Raw genomic sequence first — 25,411 nt, 5'->3', positions numbered from 1 at the left:
GGCGTGGTTAAAGTTCAAACAATGAAACAGGTAGCTATAAGCGTGTATAACGGTTCGATATAGTGTTGGAAATATCGTGTTATCGTTTGATCAAAATCACCACAACCATCCAGACCAATTCCGCGCTCCAGTTACCTTAGCGACGCTCCAGCCCTCCACCGCGGCGGCTCCGCTGTTGCGCCTCTCGGAGCGCTTGAGCGCGTCGCCCCACTCCCGCAGCCGGCGCTCGAGGCGCGCCGTGTCCTCCGCGAGCTGCTCGGCGAGGCGACGCCGCTCGCGCTCGGCCCCGCTCGCCGCGCTCGCCGCGCTCTCCAGGGCGTCGCGCGCCCGCAGCGCCTGCCCCTCCCACTGCCGCAGGGCGCGCGCCAGCGCCAGAACCTCGCCGTCCATGAGCTCGCAGCCAGTCGCCGCCGTCAGCCTGCACGCGCTCTCCGCGCTCAGCCGCACGCGTCGCAGCCGCTCGCGCCCTTCGCGCGCTCCCCGTGCCACCAGCTCCTGTTGGGAGAGAGAGAGAGAGAGAGAGAGAGAGAGAGAGAGGCGGGGATTGGAGGTAAAGTTGCTACGGTAACTGCCGCATGAGCGGCGCGTGACGTTTCCGCACGGGGACCGGGGGCTATTTATCGCGCGCGTCTTCTTACCTCCTGCCTGTCTGTCAGCAGTCTCTCTGTTACTGTGTGTGTGTGTGTGTGTGTGCGCGCGTGTGTGAGTGTGTTTTTGACGTTTTCGGGTCCTCCTCTCTCTCTCTCTCTCTCTCTCTCTCTCTCTCTCGTTCTCTCTCACACACACACTCTCACACAAGCGCTTAGACACTCTCTTTCACACACACAAATGCACACACATATGCTCTCTCTCTTACACACATGCTCCATCTCACTTGCACACACTCTCTCAATCTCTCTTACACGCACACACACACACACACACACACACACACACACACACACACACACTCTCACTTACACACACAACCTCAAAATCTCACTTACACACACACACACACACACACACACACACACACACACACACACACACACACACAGGCACATACACTTTCCTTTCTCTTACACTCACACACATTCATTCTCTCTCTCACACAGGCTCTCTCTCTCTCTCTCTCTCTCTCTCCCTCTTTCTCTCTCCCTCTCACACACACACACACACACACACACACACACACACACACACACACACACACACACACACTCCTGCCTTTTTCATTATTTCCACTAAAAGTCTATTAAAGGCTGATTAATACATAATAGAGGATCAGAAGCGATGACATTCTAGTCTTTACCCCCTGAGGGGCTCAGATGGAGACTCTTCTCTACAGCACTCACACCTCCACAGAGCAGGAGCTCAGGAACTCGCTCAGTTCACACACTTCATCAATTTAATCAAATTTTATTGATTAACCGTATAGAGTACTGTATATACAGTAAAGTGTTTGTGTATTGTAGAGAGAGAGAGAGTGTGTGTGTGTGTGTGTGTGTGTGTGTGTGTGTGTGTGTGTGTGTGTGTGTGTGTGTGTGTGTGTGTGTGTGTGTGTGTGTGTGTGTGTGTGTGTGTGTGTGTGTGTGTGTGTGTGTGTGTGTAGAGTTTGTGTACTGTATAGAGTGTATGTGTAATGTATAGAGTGTGTAGTGTATAGAGTGTGTGTACTGTATAGAGTGTATGTGTAATGTATAGAGTGTGTAGTGTATAGAGTGTGTACTGTATAGAGTGTATGTGTAATGTATAGAGTGTGTGTACTGTATAGAGTGTGTGTAGTGCATAGTGTGTACATTATGAAGTGTATGAGTACTGTATAGAGTGTGTAGTGTATATAGTGTATGTGTAATATATAGAGTGTGTAGTGTATAGTGTGTGTGTACTGCATAGAGTGTGTAGGGTATATAGTGTATGTGTAATATATAGAATATGTACTGTATAGAGTGTATGTGTAATATTTAGAGTGTGTAGTGTATATAGTGTATGTGTAATATATAGTGTGTAGTGTATAGTGTGTGTGTACTGCATAGAGTGTGTAGTGTATCTAGTGTATGTGTAATATATCGAATATGTACTGTATAGAGTGTATGTGTAATATATAGAGTGTGTAGTATATAGTGTATGTGTAATATATAGAGTGTGTAGTGTATAGTGTGTGTGTACTGCATAGAGTGTGTGTATATAGTGTATGTGTAATATATAGAGTGTGTAGTGTATGTGTGTGTGTACTGCATAGAGTGTGTAGGGTATATAGTGTATGTGTAATATATAGAATATGTACTGTATAGAGTGTGTAGTGTATAGTGTGTGTGTACTGCATAGAGTGTGTAGGGTATATAGTGTATGTGTAATATATAGAATATGTACTGTATAGAGTGTAGTGTATAGTGTGTGTGTACTGCATAGAGTGTGTAGGGTATATAGTGTATGTGTAATATATAGAATATGTACTGTATAGAGTGTATGTGTAATATTTAGAGTGTGTAGTGTATATAGTGTATGTGTAATATATAGAGTGTGTAGTATAGTGTGTGTGTACTGCATAGAGTGTGTAGTGTATCTAGTGTATGTGTAATATATCGAATATGTACTGTATAGAGTGTATGTGTAATATTTAGAGTGTGTAGTGTATATAGTGTATGTGTAATATATAGAGTGTGTAGTGTATAGTGTGTGTGTACTGCATAGAGTGTAGTGTATCTAGTGTATGTGTAATATATCAAATATGTACTGTATAGAGTGTATGTGTAATATTTAGAGTGTGTAGTGTATATAGTGTATGTGTAATATATAGAGTGTGTAGTGTATAGTGTGTGTGTACTGCATAGAGTGTGTAGTGTATCTAGTGTATGTGTAATATATCAAATATGTACTGTATAGAGTGTATGTGTAATATTTAGAGTGTGTAATGTATAGTGTGTGTGTACTGTATAGAGTGTATGTGTAATATATAGAGTGTGTAGTGTATATAGTGTATGTGTAATATTAAGAGTGTGTAGTCTATAGTCTGTGTGTACTGCATAGAGTGTGTACTTTATAGAGTGTATGAGTACTGTATAGTACAGGGGTGGCCGACCTGCGGCTCCCGGGCCGCATGCGGCTCGTTGGCTGGTTTCATGCGGCTCTTACGTTCATATTGAAGTTTGTGTTTGTGTTTTTTTAAAATGTGTGTGTTCGTGTCGCTTGAGTTCAATACGGTATTTTTAAGACTTAAATGATCTTGCCCCTACTGGGTAACATTTGCAGTATTTTCATCTCACGCACATGCGCATGATCAACTCAAGCAAATCGAACATGCACATTAAAAAAACACAAACACAAACTTTGGTATGCAAATTGTTTACTTAAATTTTACGTAAACAATTTGTGCCAAGTTCGCTCTTAAAATGGCAGGAAAAAATGCACAGCAAAAGGAAAATATGAAGATGAACACAGGACGTTTTTAACAGAGTGGGAGAGTTTATATTTTTTTGTTGAACGTAATGACAAGTCATACTGCCTTATGTCAGGCGTCATTAGCGCATTTCAAAGTTTCAAATCTTCAGCACCACTTCTGCTCACTCCATGCTAACATCAACCAGGAATTTCCAAAAGGGACTAAACTTCACAAACACAAGTTGGTCACTTTGAAAATTCAGGCAGAAAAGCAGATACAGATTTAACTGGTTTGGAACATTACACAAGCTGAAAAGCCGTACAATGAAGGGGAGTTCATTAAAAATGCCTCAGTGACATTGTTGAAATCTTGTCTTCTGAAAACGACAAACTAAACCGCATGGTATCAGACATCCAACTGTCCCGCCACACTGTTGAAGAATATGGGGCATTAACACCGCTATTGAATCACAGTTGCACTCTGACCTGGAATGGCAGAAGTCCCACTAAGCAACATGCATAGTAAAAGAAAAATGCTATTGTAAATTATATTTTTGTTTGTGGACTTGGTTGAACTGAGAGTTTGTGTGTGTGAGACAGTGCACACAATGTTCATTGTTGAAAATGGCTGGCCTGTGGTCTTAGAACTGTAGGAGTCCATTTCTGTCATATAATAAATCTGGCTGATCAGAGGGTGTGTGTGTGTGTGTGTGTGTGTGAGAGAAAAGGATGGGTGATGTTCGTGTGTGCCCATGTGTATGATGTGGACCTTTGCGGTAACACAGGAAAAAATGCGGCTCTTGGTCTCTTGACTGGTTGGCCACCCCTGGTATAGAGTGTGTAGTGTATATAGTGTATGTGTAATATATAGAGCGTGTAGTGTATAGTGTGTGTGTAGTGTATAGTGTGTGTACTGTATAGAGTGTGTACTTTAGAGTGTATGAGTACTGTATAGAGTGTGTATTCCATAGAGTGTCTACTGTATAGTGTGTGCACTGTATAAAGTACACACTGTACACACACACACTAAATACAGTAAACACACACATACACACACACACACTATACAGTACACTCTCAATACACACACAACACAGACACACACATTCTCTCTACAGTACATATACTTGCTTTACAGTACACACACTATACAGTACAGTGTGTGTGTGTGTACTGTAATGTGTAGTGTTGTCAGGATCTTCCGGGCACACAGCACGCACTTCCGGTTCTGCGAAGCGCGCCTTTTTTTGTCTGCGGCCATCTTGCCATTTTTCCCGCAACTGTTGGTATTGAAGGACACCCAACACTTTAGCTCGGGGCTAAATTATTTTACCAGCTCCCTAGCCCCTGAGATTATTCTTGCCACCCTGCCTGCTCTGGATTCTGCTCCTGCTCCTGCTCCTGCTCCTGCTCCTGCTCCTGTTCCTGTTCCTGCTCCTGTTCCTGCTCCTGCTCCCGTTCGGCTCTGGTTTTGAACTCTGGACTGGTTTTTGGTTTGTGTTTCTGCCCTGCCTATATTGTTCTGTTTGCTGGCTTTTGGACTGTTTTGGATTTTGGTTTTGTCTCTCCTTGCATCACCCTGTTTGCCTGTGTTTCTGACCCTGGACTGTTTTTGGACTGCCCGACTGCTCAGTGTGTTTCTTTATTAAAGCCTGTATTTTCCTTACTCCCTGTCGCATCCTGCATTTGGGTCCTCACTCACCTGCAAGAGTTTCTGACAGAATAATCTGGCCGTGCTTCGTGTCCCATGAGATTCCTGACAAGTATATGTAATGTATAGAGTATATAGTGTATGTAATGTGTATAGTATATAGAGTGTAAGTAATGTGTATTGAGTGTATACTGTTTATACTCAAATACCACATATTCCACCTTAAAAATACCGGAACCCTTTATAAATACAAGTTAATCAATTAATAAAATAAACATTAGACACAATGTTTTTTCTGCTCAAATTATAAGACCCGATACAGTAACACAGAAAGTACTGCTCATCCTGAAGGTCACTGTATACCATGAGTAAATTAAAGGTTCACAGAAAAAAAGAATCCCAGAAATATCTCTCCTGTATCCACACACACACACACACACACACACACACACACCCCCCACACACACACCCCCACACACACAGCCAAGGGCAAATAAAAGTCCATCAAGCTGACCAATAAGAAAAATCTGTATTTTTTGTTTCATTCCATTTTTCTTCACGTTTTCACTGTGCAGTGATGATCATCTCAGGACAAATAGGAAGGAGAAAAGTCAGAACAAAACCAGAGATAACGAATAATCTAGAAAATGATCCAACCTTAACCGAGTGATATTTTGCATTTCACTATCTTCAGTGTGAGCTGTTTTTTGAGGCTCAATCTGATTATACAAAAAGAGGGTGGGTGAAGAGGGGGGGGCAGGGGGGTTTCAGGGCAACAACATAGTTACACCACAAACACAATTGAAGAAAACAGAGACAGGGCTTTACACAAGCTCAGATAGTGATGTCAGCGAAGTAATTTATTTACTCTGAACCAATCACATCCAAGATCAGAAGACGATAACAACTTGGTATGTGGTTGCTATGGAAATGCTGTATTTTGTTGTAAACTAGTATTTAAATGCTGAAATCCCACTTGTGTCAAACTTTAAGAAACGTGAGCTGGTTTGCCAGCAGTTAGCTAATCAACCAGTATGTGCATAATAATATTAGCTGTCAGGAGGACATAGGGGGTTACTCCAAATGTGCAAATTCTTGTGTATGGTTTGATGAATGAAATGTGTGTGAATGTTTTAGACCATAAGAGTTAAAGATTTAGACTTATAATTTATTAACTGGGTTATTTATTTATTTATTTATTTAAAAATGAGATTTGAAATCATATAAACCATAAAAAAATAAAAGATTAAATTAATTAAAGATTAAATTAGGAATTTTCTCTTTGATAAAAAAAAGCAGATTTGCTTATTTTAAGACAAATTTCAGAAAAGCAACATAATAAAAAATTTGTAAATTTATTACTCAATTAAAAAATGTTCATGATAAAATATACATAAGGTAATTGTAAAGTAGTTTGAATTGTTAATAATAAATATCGAAATAAATAAATGAATAAATAAATAAATAAATAAATAAATAAATAAATAAATAAATAAATAAATAAATAAATACAAAATTGGGTTGCAATTAAAGTTTTGTGATACATGCATGAAAAAAAAATACATAAATAACAAAGAATAATTCTATTTTACTAGAAAGAAAGAAAAAGAAAAGAAACAAACAAAATAAATAAATACAAATTCGCGGATTGGGTTGTAAAAAATTCTTTTTTGGCTTGTAATAATCTTTTGCAAAAAATGTCACAAAAGAAAATATGCATAAATAACAAATTAGAAAAAAACTATACCAATAAATGACCCCACCCACTGCTCTTCTATTGGCTCTGCAGAAATTTGGTTCAAAATAAACGCTGATCACATTTGGACTTTCGATAAATCTTTGTTTCCTTTTTGTAAAAAGATTTCTCGTACTTGATTTCACATATTTGCTTAATTTTCTCACCCGAACTTCCATCAGCCTTCTCTCGATGGAGGCGGAGTCACCGGATGGGTCAGAACATCTCTGAAGCTCCTCCCCTTTGGACATTAGCCAATCGGTGAGCTCTCTGACTGTCGCCATGTACTTCTCGTGCTCGAAAACGACGCCTTCTGAAAATCGGACTCTCTCCTGTGAAGTGTGATTGGTTAAACACATTATTAATATTATTATTACAATCATTTTCTTTTCAGCTCATAATTTGAGGGTCACCTCTGCAGCGGCTCTGACGTCATCGAACTGCTCCCGGAGCTGAGCGGTCTCCTCCTCCTTGAAGGTGGGGTCTCCGGTGCGCTTGTACAGCTCGGCAGCGCTCTCCTCTAAATAACACAGCGCCCCTTGGTGGTCCTCTACGTCGGCCGAGAGCAGGCACAGTCTGTCCAGCTGCTGCCTCTTTTCTCTGAGACCCAGCTGAGGCTCCAGTGGACCTTTAACCTCAGCTTCCACCTGCTCCAACCAGGTCCTGAGCTGGGCTTGAGACTCCACAAACAGCCCCCACTGACTCACCGTCCACTCCAGACGACTAAACACATACACGTTTCTGTTTTGTTTAATATTTCATTATCTATATACACTATATGGACAAACGTGACAAACCTGACCATAAGGTTGCCACGTGCTTCATTTTGAACATCACATTCCATATTTAATCTCCATTGCCTGTATATAGTAACCACAAAGACTTTAGTAAAGTCAGGTAGTGATGTAGGGTGAGGTGAGGAGGCCTGGGGTTCAGTGTTCACATTCATCCTGAAAGGTGATTAATAGGACCAATTGGAGCTCTATAGCAGAAGATCTTCCACTCCAATCCCTGGAAAGCATCTCTTCATAGAGCTGGCTTTGTGTTCAGAGGAATTGCCACACTGGAACAGGTTTGTGTCTTTTAGTGCAAGTGAATGGAAACCTTCATGCCACCACATCCAAAGACATCTAATACAATTGTGTTTGTGGTAAGAGTTTGGGCGAAGAACCATATATAAGTGAAAATGTCAGGTGTCCTAATATTTTTGTCCATATAGTGTATGTTCACACTTTTTTGTCATTTACTTTATTTCGTTGCTTTGATCAGAGATAATATCAAATGTTCGATTTTTCAAAAGCAGATCCCCAACATGTCTACATACACCAACTTTAACTATAGTTCCAATCATTTATTGTATATGTGTACTGTATATTAGGGGTGTAACGGTACACAAAATTCATGGTTCTGTACGAAACTCAAAGTTTTTAAGTCACGGTTCGGTTTCATCTCGGGGCGTTTAGGGGGGAAAAAATGCAAAACATATTACAATTGTGTTAAGTTGTACTTATTTCAGCATACGTTAGGAAAAGTCCATATTCCTTCCATCCTTTAATTATTCACTCCCTCGATATGCGGAATGGTCAGGATTTTCTCTTTGTAAAAGGAACTTTTGGTGCCGTACATAAAATTCTAAAGAATTTATATCGCTGGACTGCCGTAAGAAAGATGGCGATGGCAGGTAGTGGCACTGATTTCGCGCATGTGCAAATTGAAATCGTTGTTTTACAACGCGCTACAAATCGTATTTCCAGTACGGAGGGGAGTAGCCACAGTGACACTGCGCTAACTCTAGTTCCTTTTTTATTTTTGTGAATGTTCTTAAGTTTAATAATGAAAAGAAAAGTGTAATGATATACTGTTTTAGACTCGTTAGTCTGAGTTACATTACATTACATACACTTTCAAAATAGCTGTAAACAGTACTCTGGGTTCATTCATTCATCGTTTTTTTTCTATAGACACTATTTAGGAATTGAACCCACTGGTGCAAAAAACAAAAAACATCAAGTGAGTGAGAGTTCAAATGGTAGAAATGGTTTGTTAATGAGAGATAAGAGGAAAATACATAAACAGTATAAATATATATACACAAATATACATACCTGTGGCAGCTCATAGCCCTTAAAAGCAGTGCCGCCCAGGCGTCCTCCACTTCCTGTAGCTTAGAACCGATCACTTCCTGTCCAGCGTCTCCACTGCTTTTTATGACGAGCTCGCCCTTCCCGGCAGCCATGTTCAGCTTTATCTCTCCCTCACCCTTCATTAACAGGATATCCTGTATACACACACACACACACACACACACACACACAGCTACTGTAGAAATATTCTAAATATATATCATCCTTTCAGTGAAAGGACAGACAGTGGGGTCAAGGATCACCACGTGTTCTCGGGTTTATACTGAGAGTTAATTACAATATCACACAAGGATACGAGTTCAGCTAAAAACTATTGGTACCCTTGGTAAAAAGATAAAATAACAATAAAAATAAAATAAAAAATGTTTATTTACAAAAAAAACAACCTGCAATTTGTTTCCTGTAAAATGATGCTTTAAAGTATTGGCATCCCCTACCACTGATACACGGTAATTTGGTGAGCCCGGCATGTCGAAATTGTAAAATGTCTCGTGATTTTCGATCACAGAGACACTTTTTAACGAGGTTTAAACTTGAACGGTGGTTGCAAAGCAGTGATGTATGTTGAAGTGGGGTGTTGAAAGAAATACAGAAACACTAGATTACAAGAGATTACAATATATTTATCATTTATTCTCGATAATGAGAGAAATTCTGCAATTTCAAAACAATTTTAGTTTTTAATATGTTAATGGGAATAGTCACAATAGAAAATTAGCATAAATCAGGGGGATAAAATGCGACTCCAAGTATAAAACTCCATGCGTGTAATCATTTACAGCATTTGCCAGATACCGTTATTCATTTACATGATCTTGTTTATTCCCCTGTTCACTTAAGGTAAAGGACCTTGTACAAGTGGCCCCACAATAGCAGTTTGGTGGTGCTGGGATTTGAACTCATGACCTTTTTTTTCAGAAGTGTAACATCTAAACCACTGAGCTTCCACCTACCAGTTTAAAAGCTCATTATCAAGGCAAGCTGGAAACAATTAACTTGCAATCATAGTGATAGCTATTTGGATAAGGTGTTGGACTTCTGCTCAAATGGCTGTGAGCTCCAATCCTCGAACCACCATATTGTCACTTCTGGTCCCTTGAGCAAGGTCTCTAAACCTTAACTGAGATAACTGTAATTACATTTAAAGCATTAATATTATTATTACATAATCCATAGTGACATATTTATCTCATTCATACAACTAATTAAGTAGCTATGGGGTTAAGGGTCTTGCTCAGGGGCCCATCAGTGGCAGCTTGGTGGGGCTGGAATTTGAATTCACAACCTTCAGATCCAAAGTCCAATGTTTTATACTCTAATCTACCTTCTGGCGTAAGTCCCTCTAGATAAGGCTGTTTGCCAAATATACATAAATAAAAATATGTGTTTTATTTATTTTTAGTTACATTTAATGTTAGGAAACATTTCAAACAAACAAGACAGAAAGCAATCCCTTCTTCTAGAAACCAGCGTAATCATCAAGGCAAAACCCAAATAAAATTATTGCTGCCTTGAAATCGACCTTGATTAAACCTCTGTGACCTTGACCTGAGTTTAGATCTATCCAAGTCCGACTGAGAATATCTCCTCATACCTGCACTCGTTCCAGTCTCTCCTCCACCTCCTTTCTGTTTCCCTCGGTGCTCTCCAGCATCTCCAGCCGACCCTTCACCTCCTCTAGCCAGTCCCCCATGGCTCTCAGCACCTCCCCAAAGGCCTGGTACTCCTGCAGGTGATGAAGGCGACTCCATGCCTCCTGGAGCAGAGCCTGATGGGAGGACAGGAGCTCAGCGGGGACACTGTTCACCTCGGACAGGAGAAGAGATGCCTGATACAGACGCTCCACAGACGGCCTAAGAACAAACACATTGTTTTTATATTTGTCTTTATAAGTTGACAATAAAATAAATAAGTCTACATTGCTAGTTTTCACCCAAAGTTTAGAAAACGAATGACAAATAAAAATTAAACAAGCCTCGGAATTAAAGCAACCATAAAGATAATTGTTTTAATTATAATTATTGATAAACAAATTGAGGGCCAAGTATTGGCTCAATGGTTACTGATCAGAAGGTTGTGGGTTCAAGCCCTATTATCACCAAGCTGCCACTGTTTGTCTCTTGAGTAAGGCCCTGAACCTGACCCTCCGCTCTGACCCCAGCTTCCTACCAACCTCAGATATGCGAAGAAAGAATTTCATTCTGCTGTAGTGTAAACGTGACAAGTATAAGCCTTTTTCTTTTTTTTTAAACATATAATGGAATATAAGGGCTTTAGGATGGATCAGATGGATCCTGAAAGAAGAACGTGACCAGTAATACAGTCCCTAAAACAGACTGCTACAATGGTGTAGGCTGCAGTTGGCATGAACATTTCTGCATTTAAGTGTCTATTACTGAACAGTACATCTTAACAATGATCAAACTCTGAGTCTGGTTTCACTTAAGGTTTCTTCCTAATACCATCTAGGGGAGTTTTTCTTTCCCACAGTCGCCAGTTATTATGAAAAAATATAGGTACTAAACTAAATATAAATTCATTATTATAAGCACTAAATATACATTCGTATTTTGTAACCTATTTATTTCTGTAAAGCTGCTTTTGGACAATGTCAATTGTTGAAATGTGATACAAATAAAACTCAAAAATCAAATACATGAAAACAAACCTTCTCACAAGCAGCACTTTGTGAATTTCCGCCACGCGTTTTAGCTGTGCAGAGCAATCAGGAACTCCTGGCTGGCTCGCTCCACACACAGCTGCCTCTTTATGCAGGTTTTTCTCCATCTGCCTCAGCCAGTGTCTCATCTCGTCCACACTCACCTCCAACCTTAATAAGTAATTGATAAATAATCAATTCCAAAAATGCTATACATTATGGACAAAAGAATGTGGACACCAGAGCATTAGATTGCTTTGTGCTTTTTGAAGATTCAAATTCCACATTTATTCCCTGTTTGCTCTTATAATAACCTCCACTCTTCTGGGAAGATGTTCCACCAGATTTTGTGGAGATTCATTCAGCCTCAAGGGTGTTAGTAAAGTCAGGTACTGATGTAGGTGAGGTGAGGAGGCAAGTCAATGAGGCAGCATAAAAAGGAGGCTTCATATCTCTCAAAGAAAAAAAAGTGGGTGCTAGCCTTCACCAGCTTTTAGTTTTAAGCTTTGCATGATGAGATGGAAACAATTTATGGAGACAATTCACAGAAATAATACATTTTTGAAAAAACTATATAAATTATATTTTTATTAATTGATTTTGAATTAAATATATATATACATGTATTCTTGTAGACATTTTACAAAACGTGTTTAAAAGTTGAAAAACCCGTTTTAAAAATATAAATATATTAAAAAGTATATATTTATAAATACTTACTTATAAATACTTATAACACTTAAATTACATTTCCCTCGTAGAAACTAATTTGCTATTTAATGTATATAATTATTTAATGCATAATGCAATATTTGTGCCTCACCCATCCTGCAGGGCGGCGCTCTGCTCCAAACTCCGCACTCTCTGTCTGCAAGCTGCAGTAAATCCATCCAGCTCCAGCTGACACGATGCCAGACGCTCCTGCACTCCTCCAGCTGCAGATTTCGATAGGTATTTTAGGAGCTTCTCTTTCTCTTCGCAAATCCTACTCAGGCGTTCCTCACCTTCTCCAAGCTGCTGCAGGGAAACCTGAAGGATGATGAATGTGTTACAGAAATCCAGCAGGTTTTATAGCCAAGGCAGTGCAGCTTGGCTTCATTTAAATACTTTAATTAGAATGATTTGCGGACTAAATACAACAAACATTATTATGCTGCTACCTGGAGCCTCTGCAGCTGAGTGGTGGGCTCAGGAACATCTCCTACTCCCTCAGAAATCTGCTCAGTACCTGCTCTCAGCTCCGAGAGCCAACTGTGGAAATCCTGTGTGAGTTCTGTGAGTGAGGAAAGGAGGAGAGATGGACAGAGAGCAAAGAGGCAAAGCAAAACAAAGGCATGGATCACTGATGGACCAACCCTAGTGCTTATTAGAGCAGATGGTCTGTGTGGGTGGATCTGGATGGAAAAAAAAATCTGGTTGTCGTAGTAACAATAAAAGCCTAATCGATTGATCAGACTGTGGATCTGTGAAGGAGAACCTGTGTGTGTCCACTTGTAAATATATATATATATATATATATATATATATATATGTACATACGGTCACTTGTCAGTGATCAGACCGTACGCCACACGCTGCAACAAGTCGGTTTGCATCGCCGTCAATTTGCTAAGGACAATATGTCCAAGAGCATAAATTACTGGAACCATGTCCTGTGGTCTGATGCGACTAAGATAAACTTGTTTGGCTCAGATGGTGTCCAGCATGTGTGGTGACACCCTGGTGATGAGAACCAACAAAATTGTTTCTTGCCTACATTCAAACATGGTGGTGGCATCATCATGGTCTGGGGCTGCTATACAAGCTACATATTGACTACTATAAAACATATCCAAGTTTAATTTCTATAGTATGATCCCTTGACATCATATACAAAAATGTTTGATGAAATGTGAGGGGTGTACTCACTTTTATTAGATACTGTATATACCTCAATAGAAACCCCTACCATTAAAACTGTGTACAAGCGTTTCCTGTAGAGCTCGCAGGATCTGACCGGAGCGCTGATCTGCCGCTTCACTTCGCTTCACCAGCTCGGTGATGCTGGTACCCAAAGCGGTTAGTTGCTGAACCGGATATGCTCTACAAAGCACTCTTAGAGACTCGCTCGTCACGTCTAAACCACTATCCACCTGTTTCAGAGTCTTCTGGAGCTCCTGAAATAACCAAACATCCATGATAAATACACACTTTTTTTTTTTACACATTCTTAAAAATATCATCAAATACACACCTGAAAAATAACAAATCAGATACCCGCGGTCAAAAGTCATTTTGGTCGAAATCTGATTTCAGGAGTGCAGCCGAGCGGCAAGAGGTGCCGCATGATTGAGGAGTGTGTTAAGAAGAACGAGTAGATTTGTGGTGCAAATGGAAAAGTCTAACCTTTATCTTAGCCACATTTTCTGGGTCAGATGCCTGCGATAGCTCTGACAGTCTGCTCTCGATGCTGTCCAGTTGTTCAGCCAGCTGGGAAATCGCGTCTTGAAGTTGCTGGCTCTGACAGCTGAAGTCCCTCTGGATGGAAGCAGCCTGCTCGTAAACCTCTTCAGCATGGAAGATCTTTATCCTTAGATCAGCTGCCAGCGCCTTGGATATATATATTGGATAGTGGTTAAAGTAGGTCACGTGACTAAAATACGTTGTGTCTACTGTATATGATGAAGATCAACTAATGATAGACCTGTAATTAAACGTCATTATACAGTGATTTACAGTGTGTGAGAACAAATACAGTTCAGTACAAGTAAATATACCATATATATTAACAAAAGTTTGTGGACACCTGAGCATAAGATTGGGATGTGCTTCTTTTTGAACATCCAGATTTAGTCCCCATTTCCTCATATAATAACCTCCATTAATCTGGGAAGATGTTCCACTAGATTTTGTGAAGATTTGTGGAGATTCATAAAGCCACAAGGGCTGAAGGCAACTCAAGATCTTCAATTCCAACCCATGTAAAGTATATTTTCATGAAGCTGAATTTGTACACAGAAGCATAGTCATACTGGAACAAGGCCTGGATATCCTATTTCAAGTGGAGGGAGAATTTCATGCGACCACATCCAAAGATTGTGTGCTGAATAAAGGTGTAACTTTACACAAAGGTCACGGTTCCGTACGTACCTCGAACGTTTGGTTAGATTTTAGTACAGTTGGGGGGAAAGAAATGCCAAACATAAACATCGCTTGTAGTTTTTAATTAACACAGTTTATTATTATTAACATTTGTGATCAACTTTGGAACACTTTAAATTTTTTGTATCAATTTTGAATAAAATTCCTGCTTGGTTATATAATATATAATAGAATATTTTATAACATTTTATACAAAAATAAATTAGAATCAATCTTATTAATGCAATACACTTTTTATGTCAATTTATGAGTAATCAATTAAATTAGCACAATGAAAATATTTAATGAAATAGTTTGCATTTGGGTAATACAGATGTGTGTTTGCGTGTGTGTGTGTGTGTGTGTGTGTGTGTGTGTGTGTGTGTTTGTGTTTTACATTTAATATTTCATTTTCTAAAGATATGTTCTACTTAAGTGTTCTGCTTATTTCAGCAGACTTTAACAAATGTCTTCATTCATTAAGTCTCTCGATATGTAGAATTGTCAGGATTTTCTCCTTTTAAGAGAAATTCTTGAAGCGGCACATAAAGTGCTAAAGGACCGCTAACCCTAGCCCTATGGAATCTTATTTCCGGTACAGCGTGAGTAGCTACAGTGACACTGTGCTAACTTTTGTTTATTTTTATATCCCTTGCATTGTTGTGTTTGTTTCTAAGTTGAATAATAATACAAAAATAATCAATGAATTAAAAAAATGCACTCAAAGTGCGAGGTGGAGTCTAAACAAACCTGCGGTCCACCACTTAATACGCTCCTAACGTAAAAAGGATTGCATTTGTTGGATGTGCGTACCGTACCGAAAGCCCTGCACCTAAAAACTTCGGTACAAATACGTGTACCTTTACACCCCTAGTGTTGACACTTTGATATAGAATGGTCACATAGAAAAGTTGGGTGTCCCAAAACTATGCACATATAATGTATTTAAAGCAATATATTTAAATTAGGTGGTAATTAAAATATTTTCTAGCTTTCCAAATGAGCTCTACTTAGACTCTATGGTGCTTTAGGGTTTTCCAGATGTTGTAGAATTTACCTGGAGCTCGATGTCGTTTTGCTGGTTCTTTGACACTTCCTGTAGTCGGGTTACTTTTCCTTGCAGGCTTTCCATTAGCACTTTTTTACCTTCAATTTCCAGCTGTTTGAATGAAAAGCATTGAAACTTTGTACATTAAAATCTAAATCAAATTTATTACATTTTCTTCCTCAGGTGTGTGTTCTGACCTTAAACTGACTGAGGCACTCCTCCATATTGGCACTGGATAAAAGGTTTACAGGTCCATCGATAAACTCGCTAACTAAGGTGGCGCTCCAGCACTCGACGTCGGTAACGATCGAGGTGACCTCTGTCCACAACTCGAGGGCTGACCTGAGACGATCCGATTCGGTTTCCGTCTTCTTAGACGTCTGGAATTAAAACAGACACATGGAGGGCTAAACAGCTGTGACGAATAATGTTAGTCTAAACACACAGATAGAGATTTATAACCATCTCACGTCCATCCACTGGTCCACAATGGTGTCCGTTTCCATGCGGACCACTTCTGCTATGCTTTCCGGAAGGTTCCTCAGCTCGCCGATGAAGGATTTGCTTTTACAGATGAATGAATTGAGGTCATCCTGAGAGCCTGTGAACTCGGACTTCACCGCCTCCAGCTATGGAAAGCCACGAACAATCCTTACAGCTTCGCATTTATTTAATAGTCCCAGCCTTTGCAAAAGTTCTACCATTATCAGCAGAGGAACATCGATACCAATACAGTAATTAGTTACTCACTGAAATAATCAAGAGGACGATTCCCAGTACACAAGTAAACTGATGAAAAGCCAGTAGAAGAAGCTCATCATTAGCAGCTATAAACAGAAGACCTGCGTATCGGCAAGAATTTGGCGATACGATACGTATCGCAAAACAATTTTTTTTTTTTACCGATATCAAAGGGCGATATATTAAAATATTTTAGGAAACCTGTCATTAAAAATACACCACCTTATGCAAACCTTAACAAAAAAAAATCTTAACCAGAACAGAAGATCTAGTAGTCGAGATATTAACTCAAAACGAGACCATAAATCTGGTAGGACTTTTTTCCAATTAAGATATTGCAAAAAATCGATACAGTATCACGAAACAAAATATTGCGATATTCATCGCAATATTCATCGATATTTTCTTACATCCCTAATAAACAGAATGCGTTTTTTGGTTATATGGTATTTGGCGTGTGGTTCCTGAAAATCAAATGCTAGTCATTAAACATTAGGGATTCTTATTAAATCAAAACATTCTGTACTTTTTTGATACCAAACACCGCACCGTGACACTGACCCGAGTCAGGGCTCTCCGGATGTCCTCTGGGTTTTCCTGGACATTCTGGGAAACAGTGACACCATGAGCTCTTTCTACAACTGAGCCGAGTTTGTACTTTAGAGTCTGGTAATCCTTACTCATCTCCACCAGCATTCTGCATTGCTCCTTCCTGCACACACATAGATAAGAGGAGTAAAGGGGCGTTTTTAACTTGTCAAGTGTTAGGAAGCTCGGGTCAGAGCGCAGTGTCAGCCATGATACCATACACCTGGAGTAGAAAGGGTTGAGGTCCTTGCTCCAAAGCCCAAGCAGGACCGTGCTCAGGGGCAGTGGCTCTGCCCTTATCAGCAGAGATGCAAATTTGCAAATTTTGTGTTATTTATACAGTATTAGATCCGATTGCCACAAAAAGGGCACTAAAAAGGCGAGTGCTTGTTTATACAAATTTTCTTATAACAACCCCCCCATGTCCCTAGTGCCCCTTTTTGGCTACTGCCCTTCGAAATGTCTGTGTGCATGGCCACGGGCCCAAGAGTGGCAGCTTGGTGATACCGGGGCTTGAACCCCCCTTCCAATCAGTAACCTAGAGCCCTAACTGCCACTTTCCCAGTTTTCACATATTCCAGCTTGCTAGGAAACAGTGACAGAGTCAGCCATGGTACAACCCCCTGGAGCAAATAAGGTTTAATGCTTTGCTCAAGGGCTCAACAGTGGCAGCTTGGTGGTGCAGGTGCTTGAACCCCCTGACCTTCCGATCAGTAACCTAGAGCCTTAACCACTAGTGCTCTCAACTCACACAATTATGCTCAGGTGTTATTAATCTAGATGTCCTCTGTAACGTTTAAACGATACACTTACTCCTCTGAAATGGCATTCTGGATTTTCTCCCAGCTGGTTTGGACGAGGGTTACATCCCTCTGGACCTTGTCAATCTTCTCAGGGTCTTGGTGAGCCAACTGTTCACCTTTCTCCTCTAACCATAGCTGGCTGTGTTGCAGAGCATTGAGCTCCTCCTCCAACTGGTTCAGCATCCACAGTCTGACACACACAACAAGGACAACAGCATTTAAAGAAGGAGTCTTCAGTTTCAGAATTTTGTAACAGTCAGCTTTCCACCAGCCGAATGTAGAAATCTACATTACACATTGTTAAGAAGCTGGGTCAGACCGCAGAGTCGGCCATGATAGAGCACCCCCTGGAGCACAAAAAGTAAACGACCTTGCTCAAGGGTCCACAAGAGTGGCAGCTTGGCGATACCGGGACTTGAAACCACAATCTTCTGATCACTAACCAAGTACTTAACCACTAAGCTACCACTTAGGACATTAGATGGTAAGCAACACGGTATTCCAAATTGGAGATTCCATTCACAATGTTTGATTGACAGGTCTCCCTTATTTGTAATTCTGTCTAAAATTGACACAATGTACAATGTGTGTAGGCATAAGTTTGGTGGACATTATCCGCCAAAAGTCAGTGACAAAGTCAAAAGAAATGTAACTTTCAACATGATGCTTCCACCACCATGCTTCACTTTAAAGAGCAATGCTTATGCAAACCACTGCATATTAGCAACACTAATATGCTTACCTTTGTTGGAAGTTCTGTGTGCTTGGTTCTGGAAGCCATGGTTTTCTGGCTTTGTCCTCCAGCTCTGTCAGGCTCCTCAATAGCAGCTCCTTTCTTCTCGTAAAAGAGCTCCACATGACTTCTAGGGCCTCAGACTCGCTCTGCCTTGTCCCCATGCTTCTCTGAATCTGCTGCAGTTCTGATCCCAGATTCTCCACCAACCCCCGGCAGGACGTCCTGTCCCCATCACACAAATGCAAGTGTAGACATGCCTTGTTCAGGCTATTGTCCAGACTTATTGCCTGCACCTCCACAGAGGTTAAATCCTGTGACAACTGCTCTAGTTCCTGATTCAGGTTACTATCCTTGGTTTGGTCCCAGTTTTCCTGTCCTACAATGCTCTGCATGGTCTGTAGCACATTAGTGGTGGACCTGTATGTCTCCAGGAATGACTCAAGCTTAACTAAAGCTTCAGAACGGTTCTGGAGGAATATTCGAGCTCCTGAGAAGGGCTGGTGACAGTCTTGCTGCCTGGCCCGCAATTGCTGAAGATCCAGAGGTGCCAAGAAAGGACTCAGTTCCTCCACATGCTTATTCAGATCCTCAATTGCTTCGTAATGGGTTTGAAGAAGAGCTTCATCATCCTTTAAATGGAAGAATAGAGCTTGGAGTACAGCCTCAATAAGAAATACTGATGAAACACTAAGTAAAAAATATTGTCTTTACCTTGATCTGAGTAGAAGCAGCTGTCAAATTAGTAATGGTGACTTTGGACCTGTGTCTCAGCTGCCTGTGAAAGTTTTCAATCCACTCTGTGAGGGTCATTAGAACCTGGTTAAACTGGTCCAGGTGAGAAAGATGGGCCTGTAGTTCTTGAATCCTGGAGGTCAGGGAAATAATAAATGAGCACACTACAGGTACTCACATACAGATACAGAGTTCCTCAAAGGTTCTTCAGAGATGCAACTTTTCACAGAGGTTCTTTTTTCTGAAAGTTTCAAGTCCCTGTTTTAGGCTTTTAACACAACCTTTATCCTTTTTTTTTTATCATCTCTTTTTGTTAGTTAAATTACAGTAGTTGTAGTATAGCAAGGTGACTCAAGCAAACTTGAAACTCATCTGAGAAGCTTCATTCATTTTTATTTAGGAAGGTGATAAAGCTTTCAATGAACCATCAAGGAACAGCTTGTTCATTCATATCCAAAAACCTCTGCAGTCTTAATAATGTTTAAAGTCAACACCCTCAAGGCTTCTTTAGTGTGTTCATTTGAGGGAACTCTAAAGGAACTAACAGTTTCCATTTGAAATATTGTTTCCATCAGAGCCTCAAGTTAAACCTGGTCACCATGTAAATGAACTTTGAGGGAAGAGCATAGGAAGGGTAAATAAAGGTGACTGGATTGTAGCATCTTTAGAGCGCTAGCTGGAACTCAAATACAGTCAGGATTTCAAAAATTAGAAAACTAAAACGTCACATCTAGAAGAAACAGTAAAGAAAGGTATTTTAAAGATATGAAGTCATCTTAGCAAAAGTGGTTCCTTAAAGGTTCTTTGCTTTCCAAAACGCATTTTACATGGAACTTTACATGGAACTCTAAATCAGAGTATCGTCTGAGCAAAACGAGTTCCTCAAAAGTTCCCTGAATTGTACCAAAATCTAGTCTTCCACAGAGCTTCTACCTGAAACCCTGTTTAAAACTGAAACCTTATGATGAATATGGGTACACCTATGGCAAAAAGGCTTCCTCAATCATTCTTTAAATGGTTCCAGCTGTGAGTGCATGCATCATTCCAGAACAAGTCACTAAACCTCAGCTATGTTTGTGGCTTTACCTGAGAGGTATGCACACACTGACAGAACACCATCTCTCCTCCAGGTTGCAATGAAGCTCTGTGAGTTCTCCAACGTGTTCCTCTGACGCTGTGGGGTAGAGGAACTCGGCCTGGGTCTCCAACTTCTCCAGCAAAGACTCCTGAGAAGGAACCTCACTCTGCAGGTCCTACCAGATACAATTATACACAAGGCAAAAGTTTTAATTAACTAGAACCAATTGTTAAACCAAGGGTTCTTCTAGATCAGGAACTTGAGTCCAAGATGAACACACCAAATTCAAGCAATGTAGGTTGAGTATTATAGAAAACATATGTAGATGTATTTAGATTTTACATCCTACCAGACTTTTCCTTTATAATTTACCTGTAATGTTTGTAGCTGGCTTTGAAGTTTGGTTTTATCAGTGATGAGATATGGAGTATCAGATTTACAGAGGTTCTCCGAACTGTTCAACCATCCCTGAAGTACTGAGAGTCCTCTTTCATATCTACCACAAGAAAGAATACAAAATGAACACGAAGCAGCATTTAAGACCCATCATGTCACACCATATAAACTTGTCCCTTCTTTATGACTATTATGGGATAGCTAGATAAAAAATGGTTTTCGAGTGAAAGGTTACTAGTTGGAAACTTTTTTGTAAAAGGAAAAATCAATGAACTTAAACTATGAATTATGTAATGTTTTAATGTAAAAAAAAAAGGTGTATTGCAAGGTATTTGAATATATTTTTTTATTTGTCAATAAAGATTAGCTTTTACAGATAAACATCTTAGAATTCTTAAATTATTATTTTTTAACTTATTTAAATTGGATAAATTAAAACATTTTAGTTGTTTAAAAAGAATAGAAAAACATTTCAAGTTGACGACAATTCAAGTTAAAATATTTAAAAAAATTCATAAAAAAAATTGAAATTGCTATTTTTTAGTATATACAATGTTTTACATGAATTTAATGAATTGGATAAGCTGATGCTTTTTTAATTTATTTGGAAATTGTATTATTTTAGGTAATACAGATACAGGTTTAAAGTCTGCTAGAACCTTCTTAGTGTTCTAGTGTAGAACATCTTTACTTTTTTCTTTTTTTTAACAAGAGCCATATTACGATTTGACTGTATTGAGGATTTGCTGCAGAAATATGGTTTTTTTATGACTAGAATCCTATTTTACATATTATAACAAAGAAAAACCCATATGAACACCTTTTTGTCTTTTCTCCTATCCTTATTTTCTAATCCAGAGCATCCTACAGTATGCTATAAACCAAAACATAAGCACCTTAACCCAACTCTGAATACACCTAACTTTCCACACATCAATACAGAGACAACTAAGAGTTGCTAACTCTAAACTATTAAATTGCAGAATCGGTGTGATGCTCAGATCTGCTTTAACATTTGCTCCTAAATTCAGAAAAAAGCACTGACTTACTGCTGCCACCGATTTAACAGGTCCTCCAGTTTGGCTTGTTTGCTGGCAGCCTTATTAGTACACTGTATATGAGCCTGCTGGAGGTCTGATACTTCTTTCTCCATCTGATCTTTATAAGATATCCTTTTCAAACCCAGGCTAAATGACACCAGTCGAGGCTGCAGGAGCTTCAGAGCCTGCCACATTTCCTGAAATTAGAAGAAGGTGAGAGATACAAGCACATTTCCAAAGAATCTAAATTTCTCAAAGTTTAATTATTAGCCTGTTCGCAGAGTATATACTGTATACAGTGATGCTACAATTGTTCAGATTGATTCTACTTATTTATTACACTCAATTCCTCATAATGACAAAGTGAAAACAGACTTTAAAACATTTCTGTACATTCATTATCATTGATGAAAACGAGTTTAGGGGCCTCCTATTTCTCTTGATCGTCCCTGAGATGTTTTTACACTTTGATTAGAGTCTACGATCTCGTGTTTATAGCAGAGTGGCTGCAATCCTCATTGCAAAAAGAAAAAGAAAATGCTTGGAGTGGACTCTTAGAGTGTGTGGAACAAGATTCTCTCGTCAGATAAAACCAAGATGAACTGTTTGAGCTCATTTTTAAAAGCTATGTCTGGAGGAAACCAGACCTTGCCACCTGGCCAAAACCATCCCTACAGTGAAGCATGGTGGTGGCAGCATCATGCTGTGAGGGTGTTTTTCAGCAGCAGAGACTGGGCAACAGAGTTGAGGGAAACTGAATGGAGCAATGTACAGAGATATCCTCATTAAAAGGACAGTCTGGGTCAAAGGTTCTCCAAGATGTTTTTAAACAACCAACCTGAAACAGACTCAACACTCTATACAGTATATAAAAGCACCCGGGTTGCCATGTAGAAATAACAGCTCTCTAAGACAAAAAACATACCATATGCTCATGAAGAACCTGGTACGTCTCTGACGTTGATGCACAGCCTGTAACCGGTTTATTCAACTTCTCTGCAAGAGCTTGCATCATGTCTTTAACCTTAAATGAGACAAAACAGCAAAAATTCAGGCTAACAATGTAGATCACATAGTACAAAGCCGAATTAACACTCGTACCTCATGTATATCATCGTTTAATTTCATTCTATGCACCAAGCTGGCCTTAAGCTCTGCCCCTCGTCTTTTCACGCTGCTCGTGAGCTTCTCCCACAACGTGACGATCTGTTCTAGACAATCTTTAATATGCTCCACCTCCGCAGGAACAATGAAACAAGTCAGAGCACGAGACTCCGCCTCCAATTGAGTCAAGACATCCTTCTTTTCCTCTAAACCTGCCTCAATCACCTGGGAAATTTCACAATACTATAAGAACAAGTGCAAATAAAAATTCTCAAATCTGTTACACAAAATCCATGGTAATAAATTTTGCTTCTTCTCCCTTTTTTTTACCTCCACAGTGTGAATCTGTCGTTCCAAGGCAGCAGTGTTGCCGTCAACAGCCTCCAGCTCCTTCTCTCTCTCACACAGCCAGGATGAGAGCGCTTCTGACTCACGGCTGAAATGCTGCCATCGTGTCTGTGCCTCACTGAGCTCCGATATCCTACAAGGAGAGAGAAAAAAAACCACACACACAGTCTGAGTTTTAAGCTAAAATTTTTTTTTTCCCCCTACGATCAATACAGATATGCAGTGTAACTGAGGGCTGCATTTAACAGCTTTGCTTTTCTGTTTTAATCCTTGTTTTAACAAGATTCGAGCAGCACCGAACACCGTATTTCACTTATATCACCTTCATTCTGTGATTAAAGCTCCTCGATACTGAAGCCATAAGAAAATACTAAAAGAAAAAAAGAAAAGTAAAATAAAAATGGGAAAGAAAGAAAGAAAGAAAGAAAGAAAGAAAGAAAGAAAGAAAGAAAGAAAGAAAGAAAGAAAGAAAGAAAGAAAAGCAAAATAAAAAGGAAAGAAAGAAAGAAAGAAAGAAAGAAAGAAAGAAAGAAAGAAAGAAAAGAAAGAAAGAAAAGTAGAATAAAAAGGGAAAGAAAGAAAGAAAAAGGAAAGAAAGAAAGAAAGAAAGAAAGAAAGAAAGAAAGAAAGAAAGAAAGAAAGAAAGAAAGAAAGAAAGAAAGAAAGAAAAGTAAAATAAAATGGGAAAGAAAGAAAGAAAGAAAGAAAGAAAGAAAGAAAGAAAGAAAGAAAGAAAGAAAGAAAGAAAGAAAGAAAAGTAAAATAAAATGGGAAAGAAAGAAAGAAAGAAAGAAAGAAAGAAAGAAAGAAAGAAAGAAAGAAAGAAAGAAAAGCAAAATAAAAAGGGAAAGAAAATATTTATGACAGAAAAAACAAGAAAAAAAGAAAGAAAGAAAGAATGAATGAATGAATGAATGAATAAATGCATGAATAAATAAATGAATGAATGAATGAATGAATGAAAGAAAGAAAAAGAACAAAATAAAAGAAAGAAAGAAAGAAAGAAAGAAAGAAAGAAAGAAAGAAAGAAAGAAAGAAAGAAAGAAAGAAAGAAAGAAAGAAAGAAGAAGAAGAAAGAAAGAAAAAGAAAGAAAGAAAGAAAAGTAAAAAGAAAGAAAGAAAGAAAGAAAGAAAGAAAGAAAGAAAGAAAGAAAGAAAGAAAGAAAGAAAGAAAGAAAGAAAAGCAAAATAAAAAGGAAAGAAAGAAAGAAAGAAAGAAAGAAAGAAAGAAAGAAAGAAAGAAAGAAAGAAAGAAAGAAAGAAAGAAAGAAGCAGATGTGTGGACAGTGGTCAGTGAGTCTGTAGTGTAGATGAGAAGTTCTCACATGTCCCTGAAGTTCTCCTGCAGGTCCTTCAGTCTCCTCTGAGCCGCTGTGGCCTGATCACGCAGCAGGCAGGAATTCTCCGAACCCAACTGAATCTCACACGCTTTTTTCACCAGTGACTCTGTCTTCTTAATGAACACACCAGTCTGTGCATGAAGCTCCTACACACACACACACACACACACACACACACACACACACACACACATCAGACCATATAAAATACAGTACACACAGATTTGGGCATTAAGAGGAGAAGTTAAAAATGTGAAGGATCTGTCCAAGAAATCACAGAAGTATTGATGCCAAAAGTATAGGGACACCCGCCCTGTCCAGTCATATGTGCTTCTTCCCCAAACTGTTCATAAGAACTTGGAGGTATAATTGTATACAAAGTCTTTCAGATGCAGAAGCATGAAAATTTCCCTCTACATGAACTAGGAGACCTGAACCTGTTCCAGCATGACAATACCCCTGTATACGAAACCAGCTCCATGAAGATCTGCTTCACATGGTTTGGAGTGGAAGATCTCCTGCTGTAGAGCTTTTGAACACCCTTGGGATGAACTGGAACACTGCACCCCAGGCCTCCTCACCTCCATCAGCACCTGACTTTACTAACACACTTGTGACTGAACGAATCTCCACAAATCTCCACCAAATCTAGTGGAATCTAGTATCTTCCCAGAAGAGCTGAACTTATTATAACAGCAAATGGAGACTAAATGTAGAATAAGATGTTCACAAAGAAGAAGAAGAAGAGTCTTACGTGAGCGTAATCGAGCTGATATGTGAGGTTC

At 39.4% G+C, this 25,411-nt stretch overlaps 1 protein-coding gene across 1 annotated transcript in view; it reads right to left on the bottom strand.

Annotated features, from left to right (window-relative positions):
* The window catches only part of syne1a (spectrin repeat containing, nuclear envelope 1a), a 207,901-nt gene that overhangs the window by 106,462 nt on the left and 76,028 nt on the right, over window positions 1-25,411 (bottom strand). Inside the window, 25 exon segments of the mRNA XM_046836299.1 lie at window positions 136-495; window positions 6,917-7,081; window positions 7,163-7,472; window positions 8,855-9,027; window positions 10,488-10,746; window positions 11,562-11,723; window positions 12,376-12,581; window positions 12,713-12,825; window positions 13,501-13,708; window positions 13,938-14,141; window positions 15,730-15,831; window positions 15,918-16,100; window positions 16,191-16,349; window positions 17,023-17,173; window positions 17,863-18,042; window positions 18,595-19,217; window positions 19,300-19,453; window positions 20,407-20,573; window positions 20,771-20,894; window positions 21,844-22,031; window positions 22,760-22,858; window positions 22,936-23,163; window positions 23,269-23,419; window positions 24,612-24,772; window positions 25,381-25,411. The exon segment at window positions 25,381-25,411 is cut by the window's right edge and continues 110 nt beyond it. Coding sequence (XP_046692255.1) covers window positions 136-495; window positions 6,917-7,081; window positions 7,163-7,472; window positions 8,855-9,027; window positions 10,488-10,746; window positions 11,562-11,723; window positions 12,376-12,581; window positions 12,713-12,825; window positions 13,501-13,708; window positions 13,938-14,141; window positions 15,730-15,831; window positions 15,918-16,100; window positions 16,191-16,349; window positions 17,023-17,173; window positions 17,863-18,042; window positions 18,595-19,217; window positions 19,300-19,453; window positions 20,407-20,573; window positions 20,771-20,894; window positions 21,844-22,031; window positions 22,760-22,858; window positions 22,936-23,163; window positions 23,269-23,419; window positions 24,612-24,772; window positions 25,381-25,411 — 4,861 coding nt within the window.

This window comes from Silurus meridionalis, chromosome 23 (assembly GCF_014805685.1).
Source record: "Silurus meridionalis isolate SWU-2019-XX chromosome 23, ASM1480568v1, whole genome shotgun sequence".
In the NCBI taxonomy this organism is placed as follows: Eukaryota; Metazoa; Chordata; class Actinopteri; order Siluriformes; family Siluridae; genus Silurus; species Silurus meridionalis.
The sequence above is the reverse complement of the archived record's forward strand: the minus strand, read 5'-3'. Positions and strand labels throughout refer to the sequence as shown.